This window comes from Orycteropus afer, unplaced genomic scaffold (genome assembly GCF_000298275.1).
Source record: "Orycteropus afer afer isolate SDZICR_OR568_19922 unplaced genomic scaffold, OryAfe1.0 scaffold00121, whole genome shotgun sequence".
In the NCBI taxonomy this organism is placed as follows: Eukaryota; Metazoa; Chordata; class Mammalia; order Tubulidentata; family Orycteropodidae; genus Orycteropus; species Orycteropus afer.
Genome location: NW_006921708.1, coordinates 6,356,026 through 6,371,193, shown reverse-complemented (window position 1 = coordinate 6,371,193; position 15,168 = coordinate 6,356,026). Strand labels below are relative to the sequence as shown.

Genomic DNA, 15,168 nt, shown 5'->3' with positions numbered 1-15,168 from the left:
AGGGGTCCAAGATTATCTTCTGTGTCTGTGTTAATTGGTTTCCCTTTTCTTTGTTGAAGAGGGTCTGTGCAATCCTTCTGCCTAGTCCACCATCTTGCCGGAACCTTGGCCTTGTTTATGAAGAGGCCAGTGCATGAATGGGGTGGGCAGGTGGAGAGGAGGCATGACTGGGAGAAGGCAGCATCCACTGCCAGGCGTGCCTAGGCTTGGCTGTCATGTCACCCCATGACTAGATGCCGTTCCTGGGTAAAATGCTTCAACATTAAAGGTGATATGATAGCTGTGTGCTACACAAGCACAGGAAAGCTTGGTTCCTGGGAATCTGAGAGCAGTGCTGCTCAAATTGTCTTTAGATAAAGGATGATGCTTTCTGGGCATCCAGAAGCCACACAAAAGGTATTTTCTTAGTGTGGCAGAGGCCCCTGCTTATTTCTAAGTGTATTTACCAAAGGCATTTTATCTATCAGCTACACAGACCAATCACTGTAGAATCTGGATGTTTCCTGGTCCTTCTTTGCTGCCCTCATGAAGAGTTCATTTCAATATGACAGAAAGTCTGAAACAATTATTTGGACCTTCTGAGAAATTTCATCTTCTCAGTGCTGAACAGAGACTTTCTAAGTGCAAGTTGCAGATCAAGGAAAATCTCATCAGCAAGGCTTTAGTGGTACCTGCTCTATGTCCAGCACGGAATGAATGGCTGTGAACCTGTGGCAAGAAAGTGCGGACTTGGGCAGAGGACACAAAGGCAGGTGGTTCTTGTCCTCAGGAGCTTATAGGCTAGTTATTGATGTTCTATATGGATCCTCTCTTTTACAACACTTGGGGACTCATGATGTCCTGAGTGCGGTGTAAAGTCCTGGGGCTCTGTGTAACAGTTACTGGAAACAGACTATTCTAGGAGAAAGGCGATCATAGTTGAGGAGAGAAAAAGGAATCCAGGCCTAGAAAAATAGAAGGAAGCTGCAGGTTCAAGTGAGGACACAGTATACAAAAAAGAGCATTAAGACTGGAGAACTAGGAGAAGCTTACAGTAGGAGCACATTAGGAAGCAGTGAGGAAATAGCCAGTTCCAGGAGTGTGCTAGGATTCCGCTTTAACCATGAAGTACAGACATGAGACTGACTTCTGACTGGTGAAGAACTAGAGAAAGTCCCAGATGCTGAGTTTAGCCTCGAGAAGGTAGAAGATTTAGAACAGGTGTAGCAGATGTTCATGTCATGGTTGCTGGATTTACAAAAGAAAGGTCTGCATTAATGGGTTAGATGATGATAATTTCATGAAGGGACCACACTTACACTTGAGCTTGTATCTGGGAGGAAAACAGGCTGTGTTGGTGTGGATCTCTGCATAAGAGAAGGATGCCCAATGCACTCCCACCCCTTCTTCTGGCTTTCTAGTGACCTCTCAGGCTGACTGCACTCTCACCCATCTCTTCTCTGCTATCTGTGTCTTCTCCTCTACACCTATACCTCCCCATTAGTTCCTTCAGGTTGGCCTGTAAACAACACCAGCCTGTTTTGGTTCTTTATCCTTCCTGGGTATCAGCTGGTTTCTTTCCCACTTGCTTACCTGGATTTCAAAATGAGATAATTTGCACTTACCCTCTTTCTACTCCCCTCTCACTCAGCTTGGTGGCCATGGCACTCTCACTTCTGTCTGCCTAACTGCAGTGGTCTCCAGCTGTCCATATCTATAGCCCTTATCCTCTAGCCATCTTCATTGTAGTTGTCAGCATCTGTCATTCTATCCCTGCCTCTGGTGTGAAGACTCTTCCCTGTCCACCTGTCCTTGGAGTCTCTCCAGCCCCTCTGTACTTTATATTATGCTAGGGACCTCTAGATTTTCTTCTTCAGATCACAATTCCACTTGCCCCTCTGGCTGCTCCCTGAGTCTCTTCTGTCTTTCATTTGGTATTACTTAAATTCAGGCACAGCCCCCAAATTACCACCATTTATATTCACAGCCTGCTGACGTCTGCCTGGCTGTTCCAGGCTGCCTCCAATGGTTTGTATGCTGAATTGGTCTCATGGTTCTGTTCCTATGCCAGCTGGTTTCCAGGACTCCCTACACAGCCTTCCCCAAAACTGGAAACAGGACCTCTATCCTTGACATGTCCTTGATCCCTTCATATCTAATCAGCCATGGATTTTGCATTTGGAAGGTTTCCTGAGTTCTCCTTCCTCCCAAGGACCATAGATTACTGCACTCCTCTCTGGCCCATACCCCAGAAAGCACCATTTAAACCCAATCTGGCTACAGCATATCCCTGCTTTCACAGCCAGAAGTCCAAACTCCTTCCCAAGACCACAATTCCCTCTTCCCTTACTCGTTTCTATTTGTTCAGCTCCAACAGCACTGTCTTATTTGTCATATTTTGTACATGTTGCCTGTCTCTTTTCTCTTGCACCACAGTTTCCTCACTTAGCTTATGTTTGGGTAGTCCATACCTTGTATGCCTCTCCAGTGGATGCTGTGCAATGTGAAGGCAGGGTAATTTTTTTAACCCACCTTTGACTACCCAGAGCCATCATAATGATGGTCAGAGAGAGGACAGACACACAGAAAATGTCTGAGAAGCAAGAGAGAAGGCAGAATGGTCCACACTCATTAAAGTACTGATCAGATGGTGGGCAACGTGCCAAGTGCTTTGTTGTCCCATCTTCCAGTCTAGGAGCTAGAGGCTGGGAGCATAAAAATAGTTCGCTTAGCCAGGCTCTTTGCTCAAAACCTCTTAACTAGAACTATCATGCTCTCAAAGGTCATGTCATGGTGACCTGGTTCCCTCCTTTTGTGCATGGCAGCAGCCAGTTTGATGACTCATGTATCCAGGTGCATTCACATTGCAGCACAAATGCAAAGGTAGGTGAAAAATTTGAGGAGCATAAGCTTTGTGGGATTCAGGCTTTGGAATCAGCAGTGGAATCTCTAGGGATGAGCATTTCATGCAGAGATTCCATTCCCATGAGTCACTACTTGTTGCCCACTGAAATACTGAGAAATTCAACACCCCCAGCTTTCATAGGAGATGTTTCCTAACATGGAATATTTTAAGTTGTTTTATTATTTGATTTATATTTCCTGTGTTTATGATTCATTTTTGTACACTCTGCACTTATTTTCTGAATCGTTATCAGATGGTAGGTGAATGATATGGGTTACAACTAAAAAAGAGTATTTTTCCATCACAAAGGATCGTTTTTCCTGGCACTGTTCATAGGAGTGTTTAGCGTAGAGGTTTATTTAGTTCAGTTTCCTATCTTTAAGGAAACTCAAAGTGCTTTTATTCTATATTCATTAAATAAAACTATTGTTTTGGGAAGATTCACAGTGAAACAAAGTGTTGTTGCTCATTATTGGCCACCTTTGTTACCAGTATCCATTCACATCAAATAATCACAGCACGGGTCCTGAACTAGGCATGACCTTGCCACTGGGAGAGTATCTCCAGAGGGCAAGTAACCTAACCTATCTTCCTTCCCACTCTTAAATTGGTTCTAGGTTTCTTGAGATTTTATAACACAAAAAACCCACCAAGAGAAAAGTCAAATCCAAGTTATGGTGATTCCATGTGTGTCAAAGTAGAACTGTCCTCCACAGGGTTTTCAGTGGCAGTGATGTTTTGGAAGGAGCTTGCCAGAATCTTCTTCAGAGGCACCTCTGAGTGCACTTAAACCTCCAGCCTTTCAGTTAGCAGTCAAATGTGTTAACTGTTCGTACCACCAGGAACTTCTCCATTCCAGCCACTACCTCATCACCAAAGGAACCAAAACTGTCTTAGGAAACATACAGAACACATGCTGCTTTCATTTTGCCACAATCCTTACATTTTGACTTGTTGTATTTCTTGATACATACCTATGCTCATAGAAAAAAGCTGCAGATGGTAGAGAATAGCTGAAAGGGCATTTTCTGTGTGAAGGTTCAAATATGCAAGCAGCTTCATTCCTTGTAAAGAATTTGGCAGCAATCATAAGTTGGAAAGGATCCTAATCAGAAGAAAATACTTTCACAGATTTATCACCCAAAAGGCTGCAGATACTTCAATCCATTTTCTCCATCTGTGTGGTTTCTCAGGCTGCCATGGTGTTCTAGAAGGTGAAGAGTATCTTTTAAAAGGTGACTTGGTATCAATCATCAGCATGCTGGAATGTGTCCTCTTTGATTTTTCCCCTCCTTGATGTTGGTAAATGGCTGCCTAGTTTGTCTTTGCTCATTAAGGGTTCTGCATTGTGACATGTTAGCAAAGATGGCTGTTGTTACTTGCTTTTGAGTCACCTCTGACTCATGCTGTTCCCATGCAAAACAGAGGGAAATGTTGCCCTGTCCTGTACCATCTTCACAGTTGTTGATAGGTTCCAGTCCATTTCAAACTAGCAGGCCTATCCACCACAATCAGACAATCTCCTGTTGTGAAACATAGGGTATTTTATTTATTGGCCAGTTTTCAGAAGTAGATCACCAGGCCTTTTTTCCTAGTCTGTCTTAGTCTGGAAGCTCTGCCAAAACCTGTCCATAATGGGTGATCCTGCTGATGCTTGAAATACCTGTGGCATAGCTTCCAGCATCACAACACACAAGCTGTAGTAGGACAAACTGACAGGTTGTGGTAACAAAGGTAGTTATTGTTGTTCTTGTGTGCTGTTGAATAGATTACAGGGGTCAGATTAACAAAGAACTAAGGGCCACCATCACCTTTAACAACTGGCTCAGAAAATGACTTAGGGAAAGAAGGAGTCCTTTGTTTTTCCTTTACCTTGACTGACTATGGATGGCTCTACCCTGATGTAGGACTGCAGAGTCAACATACTCCCTGCTCTCTCTGCAATATAGCACCCCCACCAGCCACTCCCCAACACAGAGCTGACCCAGCCCTTCTTTGAAATGTGTTTTTCTCTACAAGTCAGATTCTTCTGTTCATGCTTTTCTAAAGGTCAGGACCTCATAGTGTTCACTAAATACAATGTTGTCATATAAGAGGGCAGTGAATTCCTGAGCAATGCAAAATCAACCCAAGCCACAGCTTGGTTATGTAATCTCATTCAGGAATGCACATGGGCAGACACTGGCAGAAGTCTGGCAGGGAGCTAGCGACCAGATCCTGCTTGCCCCCTCCCCCTCAATCTCTGGTCCAGGGCTGGTAAACAGGTCTCCACATGGCATGTTTCATCTTGCTGCCTCTTCTTGGGCAAATTCATTGGCCACTTGTCTTCCTGGTTGCTGGGCTCTGAATCCTAACTCCAGTGACCTGAATGCAAGTCAAGAAGATGCTTCTACAAGAAGTTGTTTCAAGCAAATAGCTCCATAATGTGCTGTTTCTTACTTAGGTTTTTAAATAACATCAGGAACAATGAAAATGTCATTTGTCTTTCCTTGGACTTTGCTCTTGAAAAGATGGTTTATATAGAATTCTGTTATATCCATCATGACATGATTCTGAGATTATTTTATGTGGGTTTTTTTTTTTTTTCTTTACTGTTGGGCCATTTAGACCTGGTCCTCTGTGGTAGTTAAGTTTGTGTGTCAATTGTGCCTTATTACTTGTCAACCTTGGGCTTATCAGCCTCAGCAGCCAGCAGTTGAGTGAAGAAAAGCCTCCAGCTTCAGTGGGCTGGGAGCATAGGACAGAGCTGAAGCCCAAGGTTGATGGGCTTTCACCCAGCATGTAGAACCTGGCACTTTGAACTCGGACTTAAAGCCTCCAAACTATAAGAGAATAAACTCCTGTTAGTGCAAGCCATCCCATTTGTAGTATATTCTTGTCAGAGTGGCACTAGGTAACCGAAACACCCTCTGTAGTCTTAACTCAGTGGATTTGTTTGTATTTTCATTCACAGCCAATAGCTACCAACCTATGGCTAGTTTTATCCATTTATTTCCTTTAAATTTTATTTTGTTGTTGTTGAGAACAGACATAGAAAAACATACACCAATTCAGTCAACAGTTTCTGTGTATACCATTTAGTGACATTGATTACATTCTTCTAGTTGTGCAACCATTCTCAGCTTTGTTTTCTGAGCCATTCCTCCCACATTAATAAACTCATTGCCCCCTAAGGTTCCTATCTGATATTTTTAAGTTGTTTTTGTAAATTTGACCCCATACACATGGTTCTTAAAAGAGCTTAATGCTCAAGCTATCCTTTTTTTTTTTTTTTTTTTTACTAGTTAAGCTTAACTATGTTCAGTTTTAAGGAGACATCAGGGATATTTTTGGTTTAAGGTTTAAAGATTATTTCAAGGCAGTAGTTTCAGGAGTTTATCCAGCCTTCATGGCTCTGGAAATTCTGGAGTTCATGAGAATTTTAAATTCCGTTCTGCGTTTCCCCCTTTTGGATCAGGGTTCTTCTATGGAATCTTTGATCAAAATGTTCAGTAATGGTAGTCTGGCACCATCTAATTTTCTGTTCTCATAGCAAAGGAGGTAGATATTCATGGAGGTGATTAACTGCACATTCTGTACCTTCCTCCTATTCCTGACTCTTCTTCTTCCTCTGTTGTTCCAGGTGAATGTTGTTGTTGTTGTTGTTTGCTGTCGAGTCGGCCCCGACTCATAGTGACCCCTCCTTGGGTTTCCGAGGCAGTATCACTACGGAAGTAGGATTGCCCAACCTTCCTTCCGAGGAGTGGCTGGTGGGTTTGAACCACCAGCCTTCTGGTGAGCAGTCAAGTGCCTTAGGCACTATGCTACCAGAGCTCCTTCCAGGTGAATAGACACCAATTATTGTGTCATAAATGGCCAGTTGCAAGCTTTTAAGGCCCTCAGCACTACAAAATGAACTAGGAGGTAGAACAGAAGCACTAAATATGTTATTAAGCCAATTAACTGGAATGTTTCATGAAACCATGACTCTAATCCTTCAAACAAGAAACTGAATGCCATGAGGTGTTTGGTTATACATATGCACCCTCAGCAGTTACTCTTTGTTTTTGTTATTGTAAATATATCTATCCCATAAATTTTGTCAACTCAACTTTTTACAGGTGTGCCACTTACTGACAGCAAGTACAATAGTCGGCTGTACAACCCTACCATTAATCAATGCTATATATCTATCACCATTAACCCCTTCTTTTCCCCTCCTGTTCACCCCGGTTACCACTAATAAACATTGTTCTTTATACATTTGCCTTTTCTTGCCTTTTTATATAATTGATATCTTAGTTATCTAGTGCTGCATATAAATACTATATGTGGATGGCTTTAAAAAACAAACTTTTTACTCACAGAGTAGAAATCTGAAATCAAGGAGACAGTTCTAGGTGAAAAACTGTTCTTTCTTTTTGTTCAGGGGAAAGGTCTTTGTCTCTTTAGCATCTGTTTCCTGGTTCTTTGGAGCTCTCCCTGTAGCTTGGCATTTATCTTTCTCCTCTTTGCTTCTTTCACTTGCCTGTGTAATCTCTTTTATATCTCAATGGAGATTGATTTAAAAACTCACCCTACACTAGTCTCATTAACATAACAAAGACAATCCATTCCTAAATGGGATTATAACCACTGGTATAAAGATTAGGGTTTACAACAATATTTGTGGGGGACACAATTATATCCATAACATTCTACTCCTACCCCCCAAAATTCATGTTTTTCCCACATGCAAAACACATTCACTATGTCACATCATCCCAAAAGTCTTAAATCAACTCCAAGTCCAAAATCTCATCTTCTGAATCATCTAAATCAAATATGGGTGAGACTTTAAACATATTCCATCCTTGTGCAAAATTCCTCTTCATCTCTGAACCTGTGAAACACAGAATACAATTTACCTGCTTCCAGACTAATTGGTAGAATAGGCACAAGATAGACATTTCCATTATAAATGGGAAAAATTGGAAGGAAAGAAGACATAGCAGGTTCCAAGCAAGTCTAAAAGCCAGCAGAACAATTTACATTAACTCTCAAGCATGGAAATAATCCTCTCTTCTCTGAGACCATCTAGACAGTGGCCCTGCCCTTCAGACATTGGTTGTTGGCCATACCCTCTGGATTCTGGATGGAGATCCCTCAGCCCTAGGCTTCAGCTCTGACTTCCTGGCCATTGAAATGGCAATTCTGCTCCCTCAATTTTGGGTGGCCTCATTCTCCTTGTTTATCTGAGTGGTGATGCCATTCCCTCATCCCTTGCAGGTACCATTTTTCTGCCCTTTGAGCATGGTAGCTCTCATCTTTGGATAATGACCCTTTCCTCTTGGCAAACTGAATGAAGGGCAGTCCCATACTCCAGAACCAAGTTGGTGAAGATCTGACTCTTTGAGACCTAGGAATCATGGCCCTTTGACACCGCAAAGGCCATGGGCCCATTGTTTGAGACCAAAGAGGCTCTGCTTCTTGTGCTCTTTCCAACAGGTTTGCTGATCTACGAGTTGTTCCAAGGATGGTTCTTTTCTTGGAGGACAACAGATGTATCTCCTTTAGCTAGTTTCCCTCCTATAGAATTCCAAGAGTCAGAGTTCTCTCATTTTCTTCTTTCTCTGTCCCCTTTAGTCTAAGCTAATGGATTTTCTACTGTGGTAGTTGGTTAGATCCATCAGCCACAGGCTTAATCTCTTTAACAAAAGATTGTGTAGCCACACATTTGGTGAACATTGTAAGGCAGAAGTCCTTAGTTGGTGCAACAGAATTTTCTAGATATTCAAGTCTTATTTTCATATTGCACAGTTCATTTTTAAGTCCATCTCTTTCCTCTAGCATTTCACTATAAGCAGCAAGGAGAAATCATGTGGTCCCTTTAAGATCTTGTTTAGAAATCTCCTCAGCCAGTTATCCAACTTAATCACTCTTCTGGTTACCTACTGCCACTGACAAGAATATACCACAAAGGGGATGGTCTTATCAAACAGAAATTCATTCCCTTATAGTTTGGAGGCTTTATGTCCGAGTTCAAAGTGCCAGGCTGTAGGGGCTGGGTGAAAGCTCCCCAACCTTGGGCTTCAGCTCTGCCTTCTGCTCCTGGTCCACTGAAGCTAGGGGCTTTTCTTCACTCAGACAGCTGCTGACTGCTGAGGCTGACAAGCCCAAGGTTGACAAGTAAAAAGTTACAGTCCCAATGTTACCAAACCACATGGCAGGCCATTCATTCAAGCCCATTGAAAATCCCAAGATTGGCAGAACATGGCAGGCTGCCTGAACAATGACACAGCTACTTGCAGGGTTCAAGTGTGCCATAAGCTAGGGACCGTTCCTTAAGGTTTCTCCTTATACGCAGAAACAGACCACATCCCTAAGGCAGATACTCAGCTGGTCACAGTAGATTCCACCATGGAGTTGATTACCAGTCTCATCATGAGTTGTCAACTCAACTTTTTACAGGTGTGCCATTTACTGACAGCAAGTACAGTAGTTGGCTGTGCAACCCCAACCCTATCATTAATAAATGCCATATATCGATCACCATTAATCCCTTCTTTTCCCCTCCCGCTCACCTCTGGTTACCACTAATAAACATTGTTCTTTATGCATTTGCCTTTTTATATAATTGATATCTTAGTTATCTAGTGCTGCATTTAAATACTACAAGTGGATGGCTTTAACAAACAAACTTATTTACTCACAGTTTATTGTTGTTGTTCTGTGCCATCGAGTCAGACCCAACTCATAGCAATCCTTCCTTGGGTTTCCGAGGCAGTATCACTACGGAAGTAGATTGCCCCATCTAACTTCCGAGGAGTGGCTGGTGGGTTTGAACCACCGGCCTTCTGGTTAGCAGTCAAGTGCCTTTAGCCACTATGCTACCAGAGGTCACAGTTTAAGAGGGTAGAAATCTGAAATCAAGGTGCCAGTTCTAGGGGAACTGCCCAGCCACTCAACCAGGCCCAGCCAAGTTGACTCACAAACTTAACTACCACAATCATTTACAAGTTCTACCTTCCACCAAACATTTGAACATAATTTAGACAAGTTTTTTGCCACTACATAAAAAGCATCACCTTTCCTCCAGTGTCCAATCACATGTTCATCATTTTCTTTCAAAGCTTCACCTGAAACAGTTTATGTCCACATTTCTAGCAATATTCTGTAACTTCTGTCATATTATTCCCTAATATGGTACGGAGCTCTTCTTACTTCCTTCTGAGCTCTCACCAGAATTGCCTTTGACATCCATAATTATACCAACAATGTCTTCAAGACAACCTAGGCTTTTACTATTAGGTACCTTAAAATTCTTCCAGCTTCTCCCGATTACCCAATTCTGAAACTATTTCCATGTTTTGGTATTTTTTACAGAAACATTCCCACTTCTTGGTACCAAATTCTGTATTATTTATCTAGTGCTGCTATAACAGAAATACCACAAATGGATGCCTTTAACGAACAAAAATTTATTTTCTCACAGTTTGCCAGAAGTCCAAAATCAGGAAACTGGCTCTAAGGGAAGACTTTTTCTCCTTGTCAGCTTTGGGATAAAGTCCTTGTCTTTTCAGCCTCTGCTTCCTAGTTCCTGGGGGATCTCAATGTGGCTTGGCATCTATCTTTCCCATTTCTGCTTCTTTTGCACAATGATCCTTCTTTCCCATTTCTGCTTCTTTTGCACAATGTGTTGACACATTCTAAAAGGAGCATAGAGAAGGGTAAGAGCTCTCCAGACAGAGAAGGGAGATTTGTGGTTAACATACCATTTGCTATTGGAAAGTAAAATGGAGTGTTAACATTTCTTTGACATTCTTGTTGGCTGGTTACACAGACCGTTAACCTGGCTTCTAGAGGACAGCCTGCTGGGCAGGTCCTCTCTGTGTTTATAGCAGCCCTGCCTGCACCTTGCAATGCAACTAAGTGCTCAAGAATGTTTGTCAGTATGAAACATCCCTTAGTGGTCTTAAGGACACTTTTTCATTTATTTATCAGACTGTTTCCTCATGGATAGGACAAAAGTAAATAGCTCTATGTCTGTCTAGAGGTTCATAGTCCTAACATTCATTGTCTGAGGCTTCCTGAGGCTTATTTTCTTTCTTTAGTGGAATAGTTCTTCTAGCTGACCAGGATAAAAGAACCTTGACCTGCAAAATGCTTCTGCATCACTAGTCTATATATAGTTGTGGCTATTTCAAAGTTGCAAATGATTAACACTTCAGCTGCTAACTGGAAGGTTGAACATTTGAGTCCACCAAGATACACCTCAGAAGAAAGGCCTGGCAATCTACTTCTACAAGATCAGTCACTGAAAACCCTATGGAGACAGTTCTTCTCTTAACATACATGGGGTTGCCATGAATTGGAGGTGAATTGATGAGAATTTTTTTTTCTCATTCATTTTTGTAAAGCTTGTAATACTTTAAACCATCTTATTCTGAAGAAAGTATCTTTCAAGGAATGTAGCTACTTTAAAAATGGCCCCACCCTTGAATTGCTAGCATTCATCAAACACACTGGGGATGGAGCCAGCTGCCAATTGGCTCTATGTTTGATCTTTGAACAGAATTGTTGCTAAGCTCTGATGCTCCCTAGAATTGTGCCTACCAGAAGAGTTTCTGGTCCATATTTGGAGCAGAGGCCCCTGCCCCTTTGTCTGAGGAGTAGGAGGGCCTCCAACACGTTGCCCCTGACTATCCTTATTCTAATTGATTATGCTATGGGCCAGAGTCCCCCCAATTGGCCCAGGTTGCACACAGATGCCTAGGGGCAAGGAGTCCTACCCAATATAGCCTACACAGGGTGAGTTAGTAGGTTCTTCCTATCAATCTCTAAGTCCTTGAAATGGGTACTTCTCATGCAACTTATGAGCCCGATTACCCGGTAAGGCCTAGACTCTACCCCAGAGGACCTACTGAATCCTAGCTTCAATAGGTGGTGTCACCTCTAGGCCAATCTACTTCCGTAGTGGTATCACATCAGAAACCCAAGGAGGGGTTGCTATGAGTTGGATCCAACCCGATGGCAGTGAGGTGTTTTTTTGTTTGTTTGTTTGTTTGTTTTCGGTGGTAAAGAGTTATCCTAAGTGATCGCCTCCAAGACATCTGGACATCCTGAGGATGTGAAATTAAATATCTCTGTCAGTCTGTCTCCTGCCTTTCTTTCTCTTTATGTACATAACATTATTATATTATAAATAGTAATGACGAGCTGCTTCTTCCTTTGTGAAAATAGGCTTTAAGTTTGGAGAGTTTAGATAAAAACAACATGGAGAGTTTAGATTTAAAAAAAAAAGCCTTCCTCAGTCAGTTGTTAACATTTAGGATAACAGGCCATGAAATATCGTTTTCAAGGTGTCTCCCCAAACAGAGTACATTCTTATCATCTGAATGGATTTAGGTGTGGCCCATCTAAAGTCTAAGAATCATGCCATTTCAGAATTTTTGTTCCATTAAAATAACACGAGGGACAAAGCACAGTAAAAAGTCTCATGAAATAAGGCAGGTAGCGTAACATTAACGTAATGCCTGCATGTGCAACTGGAGGTGTCTACAGTGACCCTCAGGAGACTCAGGGGTTAGGATTCCAGTCCACAGTGTAAACTCCCAGGCCCATTTATTGAAAGTAGAAGATGATGGTACAACACCCATAAGAGGATAGATTGTAGCTAATAATAAGCTCGCCAGTGTCAACTATTATGTGTTTTCTTTCCCTGCTTACGCTAGGTGAAGTGTTACCACAAGAAGTACCGCTCGGCCACCCGTGATGTCATCTTCCGCCTGCAGTTTCACACTGGGGCTGTCCAGGACTATGGGCTTATGTTTGGAAAGGAGGATCTGGATAATGCCAACACAGGTGAGATTCTGCTGCTCAGTGTGTGGGGAGAGGAATGCTACGCTCACATGTTGGGAGTGCTTCTATAGTTGGTTGTCTGTTTCTTCTCTATTTTCTCCACCCGCCTCCATAAATCCCCCTTCCCCATGATTCCATTCTATTCAGAAAATTATTATCAGCCTCAAGAAAAGCTGATAACTGATCCATTAAAGAACAAAATTGTAGAAAAAACAATGAAACTACCAATATGTCCTATGCTCCTGGGTATGTTTATTGCTGATTGGTGGTGTAGTGGTTAAGGCATTTGGCTGCTAACCAGAAGGTTGATGGTTCAAACCCACCAGCTGCTCCAGGGAAGAAAGACGGGGTAATTTGCTTCAGTAAAGATTTATCAGCCTTGGAAACCCAGTGGAGGTTGCTATAAGTCAGGATCAACTCGATGGCCAGTGAGTTAGTTGATTTTTTTTTTTTTTCCCCTTGGCTGGACTGTTAAGGACAGAATGAATACCTAAGACCCATTCATTTTTTTGGTTCATTATCTCCAAATTTGCTGAAATACACTTTCTCACTTTCTCTTTTAGATGACCGTTTTCCTGACTATGGGAAAATTGAATTAGTCTTCTCAGCCACTCCTGAGAAGATCCAAGGTGGGTAGACTGGTTGAACACTGAGTGACCTGATGTTGGAGGAGGTTGAAGATGGTGATGGGTGTATTCAGTGGTTGTACATGGCTCTCGCCTTTGTCCATGCTTGGAATCTTCATAGTAAAAAAAAAAAAAAAAAATGGGAAAAATTTGAATATTGGACAATGGGGAGGGGATGGCTTAGAGAAAATAGGCAGCAGAGACTTGAAAGATGGCATGACTAACCCAAGCTACTCAGCCAAGTTGGGGCAGAGCTGTGTATGGAACCTCCAAGCCTGGGGATGTACCTTGTTGTTGGTTTTGAAATTCTAGCCCTTGATATTATGCTGAATATTTACTTTTCCCTCAATGAAAAACCAAAAGTTTTTTCTAAAAAAAAATTAGAAGCAGTGGTCTGAAAGTATTTATTTATAAAAGAAATTCTCCTTTCTTATAAAAATACACTTAAAAAGAAAGTGTCTCTTTATTGTTAAGGTGATTGATTCAGTTCCATCACTAGGGAAGATAAGCATAAAGATTTTAATTCAAATTTTAATAGCTATGGGATATACTTGCCCTTTTTAAAATACTCACTGTTGTAGAATTAGTCATCTCATAGAGTTAAATGCAAGATTTGTGTGGCAGAATCATCCCAGTGTTCTTAGAATGGTTTAAGGAAGGAGCAGAGATCTAGGAGTCCAGAAGGCCCGAACACAGAAGGCCTGTGCCTCTCCCATGCATCTGCTGTGGGACTGAGTTATGCCTCTAGACCTATTTCCTGAGCTAGACCATGTTCTTTGTGTTCCTGTTTTTCAGAAGTAACACTCAGAGCCTAGCACTCAGTAGCGAGTGACAAATTCTCAACTCTCCTTTTCCTAAGTGATTTCAACTGGTATTTAGTTTGCTGAAAATGCATAGTATCTCTTTATTAATGCAATGACATATAGAAGGAGGGGTGCGGCATCTGGATGCTTCACTTTTACCACTGAAATCTGACCAACTCATCTGCCTTTGTCAGGTGGGTTTGATGGGCAGAAGTGCTAGGTTGCCTAGGACTAATGCTGTCTGCTTGTACTTGTTCAGGGTCTGATTTTCACAGTGACCATGGAGTGATTGTTGACTACAACACTGCAGACCCACTGATTCGCTGGGACTCCTATGAGAACCTGAGTGCAGATGGAGAAGGTATGTGGAGTTATCTTGTGTGCATACTCACTGGGAAGAAGAGACAGACAAAACAGCTATTCATATTTATATGGGAAATACACCACAGTATGCTCAGAAGATGAAATGCTACTGTATTTCAGAGATGCAGAACACATATCACTTTGTGATAGAGTTTGAGGGTGAGCATGAGGAGCAGGCTGGTGGAATTTTGGTCAGTGCTTTGCAGCCTGGGGGGCGGCCAGTCAATGAAGTTACATATAGGACATTCCTTGACAGAAATGTTGCTTGTGTATTCTCAAGGACCATGTCCCCTGATTCCTTTCTTTCCTCCCTGTTTGTATATGGTGAATGCCAAAGTGTCTAGTCATGGACAGTCTTCCTACTATTATGCAACCATATAGGCCAGAGACATTTGTTTTTACTGATGCTTGCTTGGTACTCTAGTATCTTTGTTTTAAGGGCATAGCATCGTATGGTCTGCTCTTGTGAGTCCATCTCACCCAATCCTATTCTCTATTCACTAATGGAATGTACAGTTTAGGTCACAGGTTAGAAGCATAAAGGAAGAAAAAGGTATGAAAGGACATCCGTATGTTGAAATTTCTTAAAGAAAAAACTGGAATTGATTTCAAAGAAGAGGAATAAAGGCTTTACCTTGGGTCATACTAAATTTATCCTTTTTTTTTTTTTTTT

At 41.9% G+C, this 15,168-nt stretch overlaps 1 protein-coding gene across 1 annotated transcript in view; it reads left to right on the top strand.

The window, feature by feature from the left end:
• Positions 1 to 15,168, top strand: part of TNS3 (tensin 3) — a 290,262-nt gene that overhangs the window by 54,767 nt on the left and 220,327 nt on the right. Inside the window, exons 9-11 of the mRNA XM_042781438.1 lie at positions 12,577 to 12,706; positions 13,267 to 13,332; positions 14,392 to 14,493. Of these exons, the coding sequence (XP_042637372.1) occupies positions 12,577 to 12,706; positions 13,267 to 13,332; positions 14,392 to 14,493 (298 nt within the window). The remainder of the gene's footprint in view (positions 1 to 12,576; positions 12,707 to 13,266; positions 13,333 to 14,391; positions 14,494 to 15,168) is intronic.